The sequence below is a fragment of the Bombus huntii genome, chromosome 10, assembly GCF_024542735.1.
Source record: "Bombus huntii isolate Logan2020A chromosome 10, iyBomHunt1.1, whole genome shotgun sequence".
NCBI lineage: Eukaryota > Metazoa > Arthropoda > Insecta > Hymenoptera > Apidae > Bombus > Bombus huntii.
In genome coordinates, this window is record NC_066247.1 from 5816817 (window position 1) to 5836115 (window position 19299).

The window sequence follows — 19299 nt, forward strand, 5'->3', positions numbered from 1 at the left end:
AGGGAACTGGAATTATTGAGGCTGGTGGGGGCTCATGCGTAATATAACATGTTGGTACAGTAGATGACGTTAATGTTCATGAACAATCCGAAACGAATTTAACCAACATTTTGCACAAGTGAATTTTTATGTGACGCATACTATTTAGTAAATTGTAAAAACTGTGAATTATAATTGATTAAGAGTTATTACTGGATTTGATGCACATGTGAAAGGAGAAGAACAGGACTGATGTTTCTTACTGATGATAATTTACATCCTCCTACACAGTGGCTGCATGTGTGCCTCTGTTATATTTTCCGCGTATTTTCTCAATGAGTCTTGTTGTCGTTATATAAACGGAAAATCCAGAGAATTGAATTAATCGTGGGTTAATTCCAATCAGTTCAGAATCAGTTAATTTCAATCAGATTTGAAACAATCTTAGTGTAGCTGTTGTTAACTTCTTAATAATCATAGTAGGTTTTTATTTGATACCTTTAACTTTACTCTTTCTGTTCAAGTTTCATCACTCATGTCATTTTAATTAAAACAAAAATTCGATTAATCGTATAATATACACAGCACTTCATCAATATTTACATTATTATCAGTATTATCAGTATCATTTTATTGATTAGGATTAAAGAATGTCATAAATACAAGCTATGCTATTTGCAAAAACAATAACGTATTCATAGAACATGAATTATTCACCATGTTCTCTATCAATCATCATAATTTAATTATTTTAGCAATTATATTGTTTCGTGTATTTAATCATTCTATAGTTATACTATTAAACATATAATTCGAAAAGAATAGCTACACATATCTTCCACGAATTTAATTAATTGAAAAATAACACAAGATCCGAAATTTTAAACTTTTCTTGTAACTGTGATTTCTCTATGCATGCTCCTCACTTAGAAGTTTAAGTCATGCTACAATTGCTACTGAATTATTTTGTTAGTAAGTGTAGGAACGAAGATTGCTAGCAAATTATTATTATTGTTACGCAGTATCATTTCTCTTAAAGCATATACATCGTCATCATCATACAATATTTTCCAACAAAGTCCTCTAAAATTGCAAAAGAATAAATTCGCGAAGATTTAAATATTAAATATTCCATCTTTTTTAACTATCACAAGAAATTTTTATTATTATTATTATTTATTATTATATATTTATTATATATATTTATTACTCTATTAGAGAATATTTGAATAAATTAAAAAAATTGTTAAGGTATTCAAATAATCAAACATCCAATACAACTTTGCGCAAAAAATTTTTACTCGATTTAAAGTTATAGTATCCACTGCATAAAAATTACAAATGACATATACACGCATGTTTGATGATAAGCCTTGTTCGACCAAGATAACTAATCAACATTGATAGAAGACTATATATAAGTACTAAAAATGACTGATTAATATTTGTGGAATATTTCAATTACTCGTATCATTTTTTTACGACGTAGTGATTTTTTATAAAACGTAATTAATCAATTCTTTTGTAACCGTAAAGATTAAATTAATATTCATATAATAATCTAACAGTACTGGTTATGAAAAACTCACTTTTCAATATAATTTCTTAAATAGTCTTTTTCATAACATGTGTTAGGATAGATAAAATCTTCTCTGTAAATACGAAGATTCTGTCATATGATCAAATATGAGTTATCATAAAGTGTATCTTATGCATACATATGTGTGCATCTGTCATATGGATGACCTTGAGACGTTCACATCTATACATATGTGCATATATATGTGTGTCCATATCGAAGATAAAAGTATCTCGAACTTCGAACTCGAAGCTTCACACTTGACACAATCAGTAGTTAGTAGCGCTAGTATAGCTGTATGTGAAGGAGGTATGTTAAGTCCATGTGATTCGCTGCCAAAACATCAGTATACAGCCTCCGTACTTCATGTCAGTACGTTCAGTACTTTCCTTCTGTGATATTGACGATATGGAAGGAGAACAAATAATCAGGAGAAACAACTCTAGGTTCTATGCATTGTATTATTAATATTATTCAGTGTAATATGATATATTTAATTTATTCTCTTACGAACAATAATCCTTTTTATTGTAGAAAAATAAGTCGTATTAATATTATTGAAGATGCAGATAAAGTATATCATCCGATAATGCAGAGGGTGTTTATTGCGTCGTTATTTATATAAAGTACAAATATAGAGGAATCACATGTAGGGGCAAATTCACTGAACGCGGTTAGTTCGATACAGTGAACTTTCACAGATTAGAATGCTATTTTTTAATGTTTGTTATAAAGTAGGCAACATAATTTTTATTGAATATTTACAATGTTACTTCTAAATTATATCTATAGATATATGTGATAAGTTATCTTTTTGTACCAGTGTTTCCTCTGTTATCTTACTTTATATTCGTTCTATGTATTTATTGTTTTCATTTATATATGTGTCTGGAATGTTTCTAATTAGTTATGTATATTAATATATTTTGATTTCAGAAAACAATGCTGAATTTAAGTATTGTTCCCCAGACTGAAATATTTAAGACAATATTTTTCTGATGTATTGGTTACTGTAACGTCACAAAAAATGAAGCTGAATTACAGACAGTTGCCTATCAAGGCACATTATTTCTTCTTTATGGCAGGTAAGTCCAATTAATTAAGTTGAAATACATCTTTCTTTATTGTGTAATTCTTTTATATTATTTCTGATTGCAGCTATGGGACCAATTCTTCCATTTTTACCAGTTTATGGTAAACAACTTGGTATTTCAGCATTAATTATGGGCAGTATAACAGCTATTCTACCAATCTTGTTCTTAATTGCTAAACCAACTTTTGGTTTCCTCGTGGATTATTTTTATACCTGGAGAAAAACAATTTTTATCGCATTATTAGCAGTAACAAGTGGTTGCTTTATTTGTATGTACTTCTTACCAGTACTTCCAGGTCCAGTTTTTTCAGACTATAGTTTTAGTAATGTATCTTGTGATTTGTTACCATATTGTAAACTAGAGGTACTTTATTATTGATTTGTAATAATATAATTTGAACACTCCCAACTTTTATAAATTATCAGTTTTTATTTTCTATTTCAGGATATTTCTAAGCCATATTTATGTACTGGAGTAAAGAATGCTATATGCCATTGGACCTGTATAGATAAAAATTTCTCTGTATCAATACAATTCCAAGCACTTAATGAAGAAATAAGCTTTTCCTCAAATTCAACGTGCTTAATTGATAAGAATAGTACCTTATATTGTTCTAAACATAGCAACTGCAATGTTATTTGTGATAACTTGTATGATAGTTATTGCCTATATACATCTGTTACTTTTTGGGGTTTTGTTTTATTAATGTCTCTTGGTAATATTGGTTTCAATGTATGTAATTGCATGAGTGATGCAATTTGTTTTGATATATTAGGTATGACGTAATTTCCTTCTCTTTTCATTTCAGTTTATTAGTGATAGCAGCAAATATTATATTTATTTTTCTAGGTGAAGATGGTCAAATGGGGTATGGTAGACAACGTGTTTGGGGAACTATAGGTTTTGGAATTTCTGCCTTTTTGGCTGGCTACACAGTAGATTATTGGTCTAAAGGAGAAATTATTAAAATATACACACCTGCGTTCTTACTTGTTTTCATATTCACACTCATTGATCTATTCTGTTGTAAAAAATTAGACGTGAGTACCTATCATAAAATCTCAAAAATAAGAAATATTTGTTTTTAATATATTTAATTACACTACTTATTAAAACTACTTTTTGCAGCTGCCAGTAATGACAGGATCGGCAGATATACTGAAAGACATTATGAAACTTTTGAGGTTGAAACCTATAATTATATTTCTCTGTTTTGCAACGATTGCCGGCATTCTCGATAGCTTTATGATTTATTTCTTATTTTGGTAAAGTCTTATTTCGATAAAATATTGAATTTTTAATATTTCAGTATAAATTTTTAAAAATGTGATACATAAATTACAAGAGCAAAATGAAATTCGCAAATAATACGTTTCAAATAGGTATTTAGAAGACCTCGCTATGGCAACTAATTGCGTGAGAGAGATTAAATTAATAGAAGGTTTAATCGTTGCAGCAGAAACTTTGGGCGGCGAAGTCATTTTTTTTTTGTTGTCTGGTATATTACTTATTTATTTAAGTAATCTTATTTTTTGTATTATTTTTTATTTTTTAATCGGTTTCTCCTTAATAGGTAAGATCCTAAAGAAACTAGGATTCGGATATAGCTTTACATTGTGTTTCGTATGCTATGCTTTACGACTTGGACTGATTTCTTTGGCATTGAATCCGTGGTGGGTAATACCAATAGAACTGTTTATGCAAGGACCTACTTATGCACTTTGTTACGCGACAATAGTCGCTTATGCAAGTAAAGTTGCACCGCCCGGAACATCAGCTACTGTTCAAGGAATCGTAGCTGGCATGGATGACGGTTTTGGTAATGAAAGTTTATGATATGGATGTACCGTTGTTTAAATATAATACACATAATATGCATTTGTATTATTCTAATCGATGTTTACGCAAAATTACTCAAAGATATTACTCAAGTATACTTAATAGTTTTACTATATTATTATTTATTGCTCCAGGTTTTGCAATTGGTAGCTTGATAGGCGGAATCTTATACAAATTATTTGGAGGTGTAACAACGTTACGGATATTTTCATCAATTGCCGCTATAACAGCATTCATATACCTCATTTTATACGTATTATATTTAAAAGACATAATACCAGGTAGTAAAACTAATAGTCATTAGACATTTAATTTTTTGTATGCTGCTGTGGTTAAATCAATCTTTTATTATAGATACAAAGAACAATGTAGAGTGGAAAACACCAGAGGAAGCTCAAAAGAAATGTACAGTTGCAGAAAGCTGACTACACAAAAATTTAAATCAAAAATATTTGAATATTTTACTGCAAATGAATATTGTTGTTAATAATATAATTATCGTTTTACTAACCGATTTGTTTATTACCAATTGATAATTTATAAATAAAATTTGACATATTTTTCTTATTGGTCTAATTCTTATCACGTGTATTTCCGTTTAAGAATTTGAAAAGAAAAAAAGATGTTTATATAGTTCAGGTGACGGTAAAGTTTAACAGCTGTTGTACCCGCGGTTGCCACGTGATTGGTTTGATAAAGATGACAGATGCGTGGCGTTTAGATACTTTACCATCTGACGTTTTGATTTTAATTTTCGATTATTGTCATGCATTTGATTTGGTACGACTTAGCGAAGTTTGTAAACGATTCCATGATATTATACAGGAAGACACACTTTGGATCAAGAAGAGTAAGCTGCCGATTGTGACGAATCAAACTTCAAATAAGTTTCGCGAAAGGTATGATAGGTTACGGTTAAATATTTTTTTCTGTATATAACATATTATTTTTGTCGCTGTTTTTAGTTATCGTCCGTGAGGTGATTTTATTTGCACAATTCTGTGTGTTGCAAAGTTCATAATATGTGTTGATTCAAAAGACAAGAAGCTTTTACCTTAACATACATATGTACGAAATCTAAAAAGCTTCAGGTGGTTCCCAATTGTTCCATAGTACTAACAGTTAATTGTATATTTTATATTTATGTCATATATATTATACATTATATTATGTATTACATATTGATAATTAACATAACAAATAAATTGAAGGATCACTTACATTTTTTAGAAATAAATTACACTGTTATTAATCATATTACTACTAATTATATTACTATTAATTATAAATTTAAGTTATAATTGTAGTATAATATGACATATTAGTAAAGTTATGTATTAAACAGAATTTTATTAAAGTTTCAATATCTCAATTTAACAGGTGCATTTCATTACTAAGTTTACGTGCAAAATGGCATGTTTCAAACAATTGGCAATGTGGCAAATACGAGAAGAAAGCTTTCTTCTCTCAAAATGCAAAAGTTATACCGCATATTCAATTAACCAAAGATATTTTATGGTGGAGTGGTGGAAATCAATTGTATGGTTTTAGACGTACTGAACCATATCCACATAATAACCGATTTTTTATTCATGATAATATTACGAGTACTATTTCCAAATTTATTGTCAGGAATGATTATATTATTACAGGCCATAGGTATTTAGCCATAGGCTTCGTATTAATCAAGATAATAGCAAAGCTGACATCTTATAAAATATTATTTTATATACGTGCCATTTTTTACAGAGATGGAAGTATGCGATTTTGGACAAAGCCACAAATTAACCGAAACATAGATTTTTACTTTAGTATAGAACAAGCACATTCTAGAAGTCTAAATGCATTGGATGAAACATTTTCAGCTATTATATCAGGTGCCGGTGATGGTACAGTGAAGGTATAATTTTAAATATTACTTCAAAAAGTATATAATTAATCCTTTCTGGTCGTAATTTCTGAGGGCATTGATCTCGCCAATACTTCAATGCCTGGCAATACCCAGACTTCGACTGGAAAGAGTTAACATTCGAATAATATTATAATAATATCTAGATTTGGACACCTCTTGGACAAGGGATCTCAAATGTACCTTTAGCAACGATAAATATTGCACAGTGGGTATGCTCTCTTTCAATTGATCCAATGAATGAAAAGGTTGCCGTAGGTACTGCTGGTAGTTGTGATATACCTCATCTTCATATATTTAATCTTGGACAGTAAGCTATTATTTAAATAAACGCAAATTGAAGCTCCGAGAACGCCTATATAAAATTTATGTTTCATAATAATTTCAGTTATACCAAATTTGATACGTTAAAGACAAATAAAAAAGTACATGCAGGGACATTAGATATGGTTTGGGATAGCCCACAAACTTTACTTACCTGTGGATATGATACTTATATTCGGAAATGGGACTTGAGGTAAATATAAATATTTCTTATCCTAAAATAATAGCATCATTATTTTTACTGAAAAATAATTATTCTAGGACTGGAACATGTGTATATTCGTGGCGAGAACCAACAGATGCAACTTTATACTGTATATCATCAGACTATCAGTACAGTATGATTACTGGAACTAAATTTAACTGTAAGGCTGTTCTCTGGGATCAAAGACAAAGAAATTATGTACAGGTCAGTACTGTCGTTATTCTTATACGATATTCGATATAATATGCAGTTTATATATCGTATACAATAACATTAAATTATATTTATAACATGTTTTTACTTTTTACAGATCTACTTCATGAATCTTCGTAGAATGTCCAGTCCTACTTATTCTGTCAGCTTTGATAGTACACATTTATATGGGGCAACAGATCAACATTTAGTCGAACTAAACTTCTCAGGATATTCGTACAAAAAATCCAATTACAAAGAAATTCTGAGATATGAATACACAGAACCAGTTACTAGCTGAAACTGTATCGTGTAAAATGAACGTGTAATATTAAGTACACTAACATGCAGGAATATTTGGACCCTTTCAGATTGTTGCAAATATATACTCATATTATTTGCAAAAATGTTATTGCAAAAAAAATACTCTTGAAAGAAAGCTTTTTAATTTAATTTTGGCCTCTGATTTTATCTCAAACAATCATATATAGTTAAAAACAATAAATAAATTATTAAAATAATAGTTAATATTAATTACTATAAATAAAGGAGCAAAAATTTTAAGTGGGTTAAAATTGTATTTGTTTAATATTAAAACAAACATCAGTTATGGCAAGAAACAAAAAATTAACAGTAGAGAAATATTATTCTATCATAATGTCAAAAATATAATAGAAATATCAATATTTTGATTGGTTTGTACCAGAGGTCCAAATAATTATGCACGGCAGTGTATATAAAATAAGAAACACTATACGACTGATATAGATTAAGATATTTTACTATTTAAATTATTGACAAATTTAATTGTAAATTAAAAAGCACATCACATTTGCAATAATTATTAACACTTTATTATATCAACAGGTATTAATTTCTGCAAAACTCTTTTTCTTTTAAATAATCGTTATAAAATGTAAAGAATTTGATTTAATGCACGCATAATTATACAATTCATTATTAAATTCGTCAGGAACATTTTTTGGTTTTCAACCTGAAGTATATAAGAAACTATCTGCAATTTAATAACACTAGGAAAAAAGAACTTGTAATACGTAAAACTAAATATATTTATTCAAACTGATTTAATGCGTTTGTTCCTTCGCCCTTTTATATTTCATAATACAGAAACTATTTTTGTTACAATTAACTTCTCTTGTTATAAATAAGGATATGGATACATTCAGACATTAGATGTTGCAAATCCAAACCCAAAATTAAGTATTGTGTTAAGTAACTTCTTATGATAATCTATACCTCACCTGTTCTTGAAATAATCCTATCAAAGCATTTTTCTAATCATATAGTTTAGAATGCCACCGTGTTTATAATACGTTAAATCTACTTCGGTATCGAATCGTAGGATTACTTCGAACCTTTTACCATCATCCGTAGTAATGGTAATTAGTTGACCAGGTTGAGAATTCTCAGGGACTACTATATCATACATTTCATAACCTGTCAATCCTAGGGTCTCTGCGTTTTGCCCAGGTAGGTACTGTAGTGGAATAATACCCATACCTACCAAATTTGACCTGGAAAATAGCAATGGCAATAAAATGTATATAAGGTACTCTCCTTTACATTTTGAAGGTTCTCTACAATGTAAAATTTTCTCTGATTTATTTTGTAATAAACAGTTACCTATGTATTCTTTCATATGACTCAGCTATAACCGCTCGAATTCCAAGAAGATATGGTCCTTTCGCAGCCCAATCTCGTGATGATCCAGATCCGTATTCTTTGCCGACAAGAAGTATTAAAGGTGTTTGATCTTTTGCGTATTTTTCAGCTGCGTCGAAAATATCCATCTAGAAACATACAGTTATGTTCAAAGATATTATAGAGACTAGTTTATTTGATTTTAATATGTCTACAAACCTCTTCCTTAGTAGGAATGTAAATTGTACGTGGTCCAGTTTTTGTTAGAAATTTGTTTACCAAACGAATGTTAGCGAACGTACCTCGTGCCATTACTTCATCGTTACCTCTACGTGAACCGTAAGAATTGAATTCTTTTGGTGTCAATCTAAAAACGGAAACGTAACAAATGGATCAAATAAAAGATTTATTTATCTTCTTTACTCTTATCCTTCTTTACTTGTACTTTAAACGTACCCACGACCTGCGAGATATCGTGCTGCTGGGGAATTGCGTGCAATACTGCCAGCTGGACTGATATGATCTGTTGTAACAGAGTCGCCAAGATTCAGAAGAACGCGTGCTTTGGTAATTGGTTTGGTTTTTGTTAATTCCTAATTACAATAAAAATAATCTCAATTAATTCTAACTTACTTATCAAATATAAAATAACGTGTCTCTAAAAATTAATAGATTTATGAAGTTGTATATAGGTACGTAATTTAGTGAACAAACTTTGCCAATGTGTTCTATAGATAAAATAAGACTAAAATGTGACAAAAATATGAAATGCAATAAACATTGATCCTCTTTCTTTTAATTTAATACAGGATAAGGCAGGATATATACATAATATTTGTAGTACTTTTGTGTTGATACAAGATACATATTCGTTCCAGTTTCGTTCTTGCGAAGTCGGAAGTCACGATTTTCAGAATGTAGCAAATATTTATACGAATCATGAGTATAAAGATGTGCATTTCGTTTACGAATTGCGTGCCGAAAGTTCTAGAAGTGTCGTTAGAAAACATCAAGAAATGTTCTTTAATAAAAGAGTAACACGTCACATAGTGTTCGTCTACAATAAATTTATACTGATAAAATAGCTTTATACTGATAAAAGCGGACGATACTTCGAAATATACACATTTATAAGTATTGGGAATACCAACGGTCAAGGAGGAGATTAACAGAAGTGCAAGAAGGTACAGAGAAAGGATAGCAACGCACCCGAACCGGCTGACAGCGGAAACGGTCAGCGCATCAAACATAAAAAGAAGATTAAAAAGGAAACACCCAACAAATCTCACAAAGGACGTAATCTAACATACAAACACTCATCACACTAAACAAATAAATCAATCAAATTCGAAGATGGTATCTCACTGGGGATAGCCATCCACATGCTATATTGCTATTTCACTAAGCTATAATATTTTACCAAATGTCCTACTGGACAAATTGTAAAATGTAAATAAATAAATAATAAAAAAAAATTTATAAGTATGTATAGGTTTACGTTTCATATTTTTGTTATAATCTTCCAATGTAACTATGGGCTGAAGGATGAATTTATGAACTTTTTGCTACATAACTTGTTGTAGGCTTGTTTTTATTTATAAAACATACTGGCAAAGTTTGTACACTAAACTACGGGATGATCTTTATAATATAATATTCACCTTTTGCAAATTTTCGAAGTATGGTGGACTCTTTATGTAGGTGGAACTTGCATCCCATGGATATAATGTAGAATCTGGAGCTAGCAAGTTTGCCCAGCTAGAGCTACCCTGTTTAATTTTACTATAAACTTCTGTAAACATTGCCGGAATTACGAATTTTTGCTCGACAATTTGAATTTCTGATCTAGTAGGCCAAATATCTTGTAGGTATATGGGAGTGCCATCCGCTCGACGACCTGAATATTATGAGCATTATTATGAAATTTTTCAAAGACCATAAAATTAATTAAATCATTCATTTACCAAGTGGTTCTTTTTCAAAGTCTATATCTACCGTTCCAGCAATGGCATAAGCAATTACCAAGAGCGGTGATGCTAGGTAATTTGCTCGTGTGTGCGGATGAATTCTGCCTTCGAAATTTCGATTACCGGACAATATACCACAACATACAAGTGCGTTCTATTTAAGTAAAACAAATAATTAGAAGAGATAGAAATTATTTACGTCGTACAGGAGTTGAGGACATTTAATATATTATTACCTTTTCAATACTTTCAACAATAACATCTGGAAGAGGACCGCTATTGCCGATACAAGTCATGCATCCGTAACCGACAACATCAAATCCTAATTTTGTTAAATATGGAATCACTCCACTTTCCTCCAAATAATAAGTAACGACTCCAGATCCCGGAGACAATGATGTTTTAATATAAGGCGCAACGCATAAACCAGCTTCAACAGCATTTTTTGCAAGGAGACCTAAAGTTATAAGATTCTATTCTACTAAAAATATTCAATTTTTAAATATGAAATTTTAATTATTTTGATAATATATCTTAGAACAGCAGTTCCCAACTTTTATGCTACTACGCCTCCTCGATAAAACCTTTTTCCGTGCTCGCCTATCTTTTATTTTTTTAATAGATATGATAATAGAGGCAATCATAATATAGACATTAAATAATAAAAACTGTATTACAAAAAAAAACTGAAAACTACAATTAACAGAATAATAACAAGGTTGTGCTATAACATATACGTGATATTATAATATGAAAAATAATATTTTATTAGAAAATTTTGGGGCCTCCCCTGGCAATAGTCCGCGCTTCCCAAGTTGGAAAGCGCTGACTAAGAACGTGAATTGTTCTTTACGTTTCAATGGGTAATAAATAAACGTCAAGGTGAACATATTTTGTAAAAGAAATTACCTGCTCCAAGCATGACACTGGGGTTGCTAGTATTAGTACAACTAGTAATGGCAGCAATGACCACCGAACCATGCCTTAATTTATAGTCTTTCCCTCCATACTCAAACATACTTACGGTATCTACTTTCTCAGGGCTTAAACCATACCCTTTGAATCCTACCTGAAAATAAAAATAATTTATTAATAATATGCTTTCCTACTATTCGATAAAACAAGATTGAGATATAAAATAAAAAAATATATAGAAGTATAGCATACATAAACAATTAGTTTTTGTAGATAGGTTTAAAGAAGTTTATATGAAAATATAAAAATGAAAAATCATTTTTTCGCATCATAGATTGTTTCAAGGAATGACAATCTAAATCCTTTCGTACATCAATACACGAAAGTTTGATGACCTACGAGCATGATTGCACGTAGAATTCATTGTCCGATGATTTGCTGAAGGCGCAGTCTTATATCGCAAAACGGCAGGTCCCCAACTGTTTCGACATTCAATGTCCAATATATAAAGCTTTATTTTTATTTCATTCGTATGTAATTATTTATCTTACACGTTTAGAAATAAATAGGATGTTTCATGAATAGTGAGCTAGAATTTTAGTATAAATTCAAGAGATTGGGCATCGAAGCAAGTAAATAAATTTATATAATCACATGTTCATGAACAGATTTCTCAACGCGAGAATTGATTGTAATTTTAATAAATAAAAAAAAATGTGAACAGATATATAATATATAATAATATATAAAGATAAAAATTAAATAATCTACTTATATAAAGTATCATTATAAAATGTTCATACATTTGGCACGAACATCACTCTAATAACGATTATGATATGAATCCTAAATTAAATTATAATTAATAAAACTTTAGACAATATCTATATATGTATACATATATATACATTTTTGTCCAATTTTTTTAAATTACTGAAAATTTTCAACGCGAGAATTGATTGTAATTTTAATAAATAAAAAAAAAAAAAATTTTTTTTTAAGACACCCTATATATTGTTATATTGATGGTAGTTTCACCAATATAATAAAATTCCATAAATTCACAGAACAGTAATCCGAAGACAATTAGTGACATTTTCCTTCGGAAACACAGCTGTTCGAATATTCTTAATGACGTCTCCGTTTACCGAGGCTCTTAAGGTCACTGTAATTACTTTTGGAACTTTGGAATCGTAAACACATTGTCGATGTCTAAATTCTTGAAGACCCTTTAGCATGGAATACGCATTATTTCAGACAATTACCGGCAACGTTATCGTCCGAACTTTCCCTCGCATTTAGGGATTACTTCCAGAAATTCTATACGGGCGAAGCAGTTATTTACAATTACCTATAGGTTCACGAAACCTAGGACCCAAAACCTAAAATCTAATCTCTACTAGAAAATATTTTCTATAATATGAGTTTCAAAATAATGTATTACTGAAAATTCACAACGCGAGAATTGATCGTAATTTTAATACATAAAATAAAAAAAAAAAATAATATGAATTTTTTATAATATGATATATGTTATTGTAGAAAAAAAATGTAAGCAAAGTTTGTATAAAATTCATCAGATATTAGAAATTTTATTTTTTATCTGAAGGGACTGCAGTAAAGAAACAGCTTCAGTACTAAGTAACTTGATCACACCAATAAAAAATTAATCAAAATCAAATCACTCTTTCAAACATGCTAACATTAACTCAAAATAGTTTTACTCTTTCAAACATGCTATACATTCATAATAACGAACTTTCGCATTTTTGAAAATAAAGGATTTTTAAATATAAAATGCTCCTATACCTATACCTGTACTTCTTCTTCTCTTCCAATAAATACAATTTAAATACTAAAACTGTCTTCTTATTGCTACAAACTCTTTAATTGCTATGCATATGATAGAAAGAGATTTTACAGAAATAATTTCAGTAGAGAGAACAAGACCAATCGTTTGCAATATAAGGCACGGCGAATATCTGTACATAAGACGGTGGTATGCAACAAAATGCGTGAGCTTTGCAAAATGAATGGATGTTGTATCAGCAATTTCAGCGAGGTTGCACGTCGTTCGTAGCCTCATCGAAAACAGTCGCCCGTGCTCTCCGCGAAATTCAAGATCGATCGATCATCGGTACGTATAAAATATTTTTTATATACGGAGATCGGTTGCGGTTGCAATTGTTATAACATTATCAACAGCCGTACATATGTAAATTCTTTACAGCCTCTCAATGACAAAGATATTCTAATTTGATATCTGACTTCTTTGTTTTTAAGAATAATATATATAAAATTAAATTTGTAAAAAATTATATTATGTTACCCAATCAAGGTTCTATAAAAGACATAATATTTTCAAATATAAATCAACTTTTGCTTTTAAATAAATGTATCAATTTCATTTGTAACTTGAAAATCTCTAAGTACGTATTTTGAGAAATTCTAATTATCCTATTCTCTTCTCAATTTTAGTTCTTTAATTTTCCCTTTTCTTTTTATTTGAAAATCGTTTGATACCGATACTCGTGGATTAAGTTTTCGATTGATATTGATACTCGTAATTTCTTAGGATTCTTTCAGAAAGAAACGGTATAGTTCTTGGGCCGCATCCATTATGGCCGAGTCAAAAATCCGACGACAAAAGGGCGTTGAATTTCATGACACGGATGAACAGTCAGCTCTCTATGATTCACGTGGATGAGTTTTCAGCAAATGTCCTTACTGTGATAGCATAGTAATGCGATTCCGATGTTGAACATCTTTCAATAGAAATCGATCGGTCCCTTGTTTTTAAAATCATGCGAGCTTGTTGTTGCTTCATCACGTTCGCACGATTATCGTTACTGCTTTTGACCAATATTTATGTCGTGATGGTCAACCATTAACATATAATAATCTAAAGTATACAATGACTGGATCATGTACATAAACGTAACTCATTTTCAAACTAGCAATAAATGAAGGTTGTTCATGTAAATATTGCGCGATTTGAAAAAGGATAACACTGCCTTATAACTGTCATTTTTAAAATCATCCGCTGAAAACATTTATTAAGAACTATTTATCTTGTGAATTGACTGCGGGTTTTTGTGCAAATTCATATTTCTAAAAATATAATTAAAAAAATAAAATCTCAGTAGAAAATTATTTTACCTACCAAGTATCATAGCAAGCACAATACTTTGGATTTTTATATTGCCTACATTGCGTGTACGTTTTTCACTTTCAACTTTCATATAAATGCATAAAAATCCACGATCTACTTATAAATAATTTACTAAACATTTTTTTCTTATTGTTCAACAAACGATTCAGTTAATCAACTCAGTAATTATAATTATATTTATTTTATACTAAATAATAACCATAGAACTATAAGATTTGTTTTTGCCAATATTTCTATATTATTCCTGAAAACAATACGTGATTTCATTGTAGTTGTTTGCAGGGAAACATTGTATGCACAATGACCTCATCGAAAAATCTTTGTCTACCTGAGGAAGGTATACGAAGTTCATGGAATGTTCACCAGGTTGGTCGGCATTGCTTAAGGAAAGAGGGTGGGGGTACCTCCAGGGAACATATAAATGAGACAGACGAGCGTAAAGGGTCATTAGTGTGCAGTTAACAAGTGCGGATGACTAGTCTAGTGGCTTCAACTTCAACTTCGAGCAAAAATTAATTTTCGTAAAACATACTACATATCGTGGGAGTTAAAATCATTACTGCTTCGTCTTTGTGATAAACTGTTCTTGAACTATTAGTGATCTGTTATTAATCTTAAGATTCATTGACGATCGGTATAGTCACTTTGCTCGTATTCATCCCCCAGTATAACATTCGTACCAGTTAAAGAAGTTCGGCAGAAGAAACATCCTACATGCTTGAAGAACAATATGGAGGCTGCTATCGGATGAAATCTCGTCCGGTGTGGTTGAGAAAGAAGCCTCACCGGGTAGGATTCATCCAGTGTCCGCCTCCGTTCTCCAATTGTTATTAAGAGGTATTTACGAAACGTATACTCTCGTTATTAGGGACGAAGTATTCATCTAGTACTACGTTGCAAAGAAATCGTGACTAGATCGAAATACTCGTCTTCAATAGCGAGATTCATCATCCACAAGTGTGTTCGTCCAACTTCAACATTTCTACCAAATCGTCTCGTTTATTTTTCCTTGGTGATCTATTTATATGGTGAATCGAAAGGCCATAAAGCTAGACCAGCAAGGTGGGATATACGAGACATATCTTCATGTAACATAGTGAAGCATAATGATTATATACCAAGATACAAGGTAACAGGATCTCTCTCCAAATATTTCAAAATCGCGCTTTGTGAACTCATATACACGCCACAGATAATCGTCTTTTAGATGAAAGGATCCCAAGGAACTCTGCTGTGATGTGTCGCCCTAAGAGATTCATATCACAGCAGTAGTTACCTAGGATTCTTTCGCCTTTCTCCACTGGGAAACTTTAGTAAGCACATATCACGCTTCGAAATAGCACGCAGAACGACGCGCTTGGGAAGACGCAGAAAAATGCACATGCTTTCAAGTACAGCATGGGATAAACATGATCCTGTTTGACGCTAATAATTAATCGTCACTGGGTTTTGTTTGTCCCATACAAGTACTGACCAATCATCGCTATTGCATGTTACTACACAATCAAATGCCCTGCACAGCGGATGTTAATAAATTGGCACAATAGCATTCTATGGTAAGAATATTATGATAACTTAAAAATCCTACCTTATTAGTAAGGCACTTCCTGAAGTCTGCCTTCATATCTACGACAGACACTCGATCGTGAGGCCTCTTAGGGCCACTAACGCTAGATACAACACTTGCTAAATCCAAAGTGACTGTCTCTGAGAAGACCGGATCTTGGTTTGGGTCGTCATAGTTCCTCAACATGCGTACACTACTAAGATATTTCTCTATCATATTAATATGTTCATCAGTTCGTCCTATAAAAGAATTTTATACGTGAATTGGATTGTAGAGGTGTTATTGCCAAGTTTAATATTCTTCTTATAGTTTGTATACCTGTTTGCTTTAAGTATGCTAAACTCTGCTGGTCAATAGGGAAGAATCCAACCGTTGCACCATATTCTGGGCACATGTTCGAGATTGTTGCGCGATCTGCAATACTCAATTGAGAAACGCCTGGACCAAAGAATTCTACAAATTTTCCAACAACTCCAATCTGACGAAGGTGCTGCAATTATATGAATAAATTATTATATAAATAAATTATAAATCTTTTGTATTATTAGATTCACAAATATTTTTTTAAAACTAGGAAATTTTCTGCTACCTTAGTAATTGTAAGAACAAGATCTGTTGAAGTCGCATATTGATTCAAGACTCCTTCTAATCTATATCCCACTACTTTTGGTACTACCATTGATATCGCCTGGCCTAACATAACAGCCTCAGCCTCAATTCCTCCAACACCCCATCCAAGTACACCAAGACCATTGATCATAGTTGTATGGGAATCTGTCCCAACTACACTATCAGGGTACAACATATTGTTCGTATCAAATACAACTCTGGCTAGGTATTCCAAATTTACTTGATGTACTATTCCACTTCCCGGAGGTACGATTAACATATTTTGAAACGCTTTGGCACCCCATTTTAAGAACATAAATCGTTCCTTGTTTCTTTCGAATTCGAGATCTTCATTTTTTTTCAAGGCATCTTTGCTGGAAAAAATCACTGTTATCAGAGCTATGTTATCTTTATTACCCAATATAAAGCTATTATCGCTATTTTAAATATTCGTGTAATATCGTTCATATTGATTCTAAAAGAAAAAAAGAAACAAAAATAGATTTAGAGTTGGCATTATTATGTAATCATATTACACAAAAATACGAAATTATCTTTTTGATTCGATAAGTACACACTTTATACTTTACTTTTTTTGTCAAATTAAATATGTAGCAAAATTATTCATTTACCTTCTAATAAAGTCAACTTGTATTGAATGATCAATAACAAGATCAGATGGACAAATAGGATTTATTTTCTTTGGATCAGATCTTAGTCTTTTCACAGCATCTCTCATAGCTGCAAAATCCACAACTGCTGGCACTCCAGTAAAGTCCTATTTAAAATGGAACTTAAGTCACTAACAAAATCATAAACACATAAAAGTTGTCTTTTATAAAACTATTTACCTGTAATATTACCCTAGCTGGTTTAAAAGCCACTTCTGTTCCTTCTTCAAGAGCCTGATTATGTTCCCAATCTGAAATCTTTTCAACATCAGATTTCTTTACCTGGAAATTATCACAATTTCTAATTGCACTTTCCAAGAGTACTCTAATCGAGAAAGGTAATCTGTCTGTAAAAACATCCATCTTAAAAAATTGTAATTCTTTTATATGAGATGATATGTTTAACAATTCATTGATACATACCATATTTTTTTCCAATATTAGTAATATCAAAATACTTATATTCCTTAAGTCCAATTTTAATGGACTTCATTAAATGATTGTATGGATTTTCGTCTGAAAATAATTTGCCATATTAAAATTGCATTAAATAAAGATATTATTTATTTCCTGAAATAGAAAATATTGATTTTGAAATTAGAATATATACAAAATTATAAAACAATCATATACTCTCTATAAAATAAATATTTAGTATGTAGCATATAATATCAAACTTCTTTTCAAATCTTCAATTCTTCATTCATATAATTGCTTTAGTTAAAATTTAATTACATATTACTTAATTACTAATTATAGAAATTATACTTCATCAAAAATCGAATGATAGCTGTCCAGAAATTTTCATTTAATTTTCTTTCTTCAACTGTTGAGGCATTTTAAACAAGAGAATAAAAAATATTCATGCAATGCAGTTGTCAAATATAACAGGTGTCATAAAATTATAATCAATGTCACATTGTATTTTCTACTTAAAATAAATTTATTTGACTTTATATATCGAAATGACTAATTTAAGATTCTCATGTATTGTCATGAAAAAATAACATAGCAAAATGAAATTTGAAAAGATTGTTTTTCCCGGTGATTTCGTAAATTAGGGCAATACATACATAATATTATGCAAATTTCATATTGTAATAAATTACGAAACATTTTCTTTCAATAGGATATAAAAAGGTGAAATTAAAACAATAAATTATAGTGTAAATGCGTTTTTCATTTTTTTTTAATTATTGTAAATCTATTTTAAAAATAAATGAAAATAGACAAGGCAGATCTTGACACTTACCAGCCATGATTGTCACTGTACCAGTCACGTCGTCCAATTCGCTTACGATGTGATATTATTTATACAGGGTGACGAACACATACGTTACAAAAACATTCTTTTTTTTAGAGAAATTTGTTTGCCTACATTTTAATATTCTATAATAAAGATAATAATTATATTAAATTATAATAGATTACAATATATTATTCAATATAATTCATATATTATTTTCCTTTATAGAAATTAAAAATCATATAAAAATATTATTTTATAATAATATGAGAAATTATCTACTTGCTTATGAAACATGTGATTTACATTTGATGAATAACAATTTTTATGCAGTTGTAACGAAACAACTTATTATAATAATAAAATTCT

The 19299-nt window shown here is 30.4% G+C and overlaps 3 protein-coding genes across 11 annotated transcripts; 2 read left to right on the forward strand and 1 right to left on the reverse strand.

Annotated features, from left to right (window-relative positions):
- Positions 1-77: 77 nt before the first annotated feature.
- Positions 78-5058, forward strand: LOC126870054 (major facilitator superfamily domain-containing protein 6). Of its 9 annotated transcripts, none has more exons than XM_050627469.1 (11): positions 1602-2004; positions 2093-2231; positions 2528-2643; positions 2717-3015; positions 3097-3427; positions 3502-3692; positions 3781-3917; positions 4035-4150; positions 4226-4471; positions 4626-4772; positions 4846-5058. In XM_050627469.1, the coding sequence occupies exons 3-11, from the start codon at positions 2586-2588 to the stop codon at positions 4914-4916; spliced, it is 1596 nt and encodes a 531-aa protein (XP_050483426.1). In that variant the 5' UTR covers positions 1602-2004; positions 2093-2231; positions 2528-2585; the 3' UTR covers positions 4917-5058. The 9 variants fall into 9 exon arrangements, with proteins under 9 accessions (XP_050483425.1, XP_050483418.1, XP_050483426.1 ...); XM_050627465.1 differs by having other exon boundaries at positions 1603-2016; positions 2495-2643; XM_050627466.1 differs by having other exon boundaries at positions 1603-2004; positions 2093-2292; positions 2495-2643.
- Positions 5059-5146: 88 nt separating this feature from the next.
- Positions 5147-8205, forward strand: LOC126870073 (F-box/WD repeat-containing protein 4). Its single transcript, XM_050627516.1, has 7 exons — positions 5147-5390; positions 5872-6150; positions 6241-6391; positions 6547-6710; positions 6789-6917; positions 6986-7133; positions 7240-8205. Exons 1-7 carry the CDS (start codon positions 5191-5193, stop codon positions 7420-7422), a joined length of 1254 nt encoding a protein of 417 aa, XP_050483473.1. The 5' UTR covers positions 5147-5190; the 3' UTR covers positions 7423-8205.
- LOC126870036 (cytoplasmic aconitate hydratase-like) lies at positions 8174-19066 on the reverse strand. The gene is made up of 15 exons (XM_050627396.1): positions 18937-19066; positions 18108-18200; positions 17865-18031; positions 17646-17791; positions 16994-17387; positions 16723-16894; positions 16426-16643; positions 11660-11819; positions 10987-11207; positions 10748-10904; positions 10445-10680; positions 9240-9376; positions 9003-9150; positions 8766-8932; positions 8174-8656 (listed from the first exon to the last, which is right to left on the reverse strand). The coding sequence occupies exons 1-15, from the start codon at positions 18941-18943 to the stop codon at positions 8404-8406; spliced, it is 2676 nt and encodes an 891-aa protein (XP_050483353.1). The 5' UTR covers positions 18944-19066; the 3' UTR covers positions 8174-8403.
- Positions 19067-19299: the final 233 nt, after the last annotated feature.

What these genes read in the sequence shown, in the direction of transcription:
- LOC126870073 (XM_050627516.1), top strand. Translation starts at nt 5,191, where the DNA reads ATGACAGATGCGTGGCGTTTAGATACTTTACCATCTGACGTTTTGATT. An exon ending in TATATTATTACAGGCCATAG is followed by an intron (nt 6,151 to 6,240) that starts GTATTTAGCCAT and finishes CATTTTTTACAG; the next exon opens with AGATGGAAGTATGCGATTTT. An exon ending in ATTCGGAAATGGGACTTGAG is followed by an intron (nt 6,918 to 6,985) that starts GTAAATATAAAT and finishes TAATTATTCTAG; the next exon opens with GACTGGAACATGTGTATATT.
- LOC126870054 (XM_050627461.1), top strand. Translation starts at nt 1,925, where the DNA reads ATGTCAGTACGTTCAGTACTTTCCTTCTGTGATATTGACGATATGGAA. An exon ending in TCTGTTGTAAAAAATTAGAC is followed by an intron (nt 3,693 to 3,780) that starts GTGAGTACCTAT and finishes TACTTTTTGCAG; the next exon opens with CTGCCAGTAATGACAGGATC. An exon ending in TTTAAAAGACATAATACCAG is followed by an intron (nt 4,773 to 4,845) that starts GTAGTAAAACTA and finishes CTTTTATTATAG; the next exon opens with ATACAAAGAACAATGTAGAG.
- LOC126870036 (XM_050627396.1), bottom strand. An exon ending in CAGCTAGGGTAATATTACAG is followed by an intron (nt 17,792 to 17,864) that starts GTAAATAGTTTT and finishes CATTTTAAATAG; the next exon opens with GACTTTACTGGAGTGCCAGC. An exon ending in CGATATCTCGCAGGTCGTGG is followed by an intron (nt 9,151 to 9,239) that starts GTACGTTTAAAG and finishes TTCCGTTTTTAG; the next exon opens with ATTGACACCAAAAGAATTCA.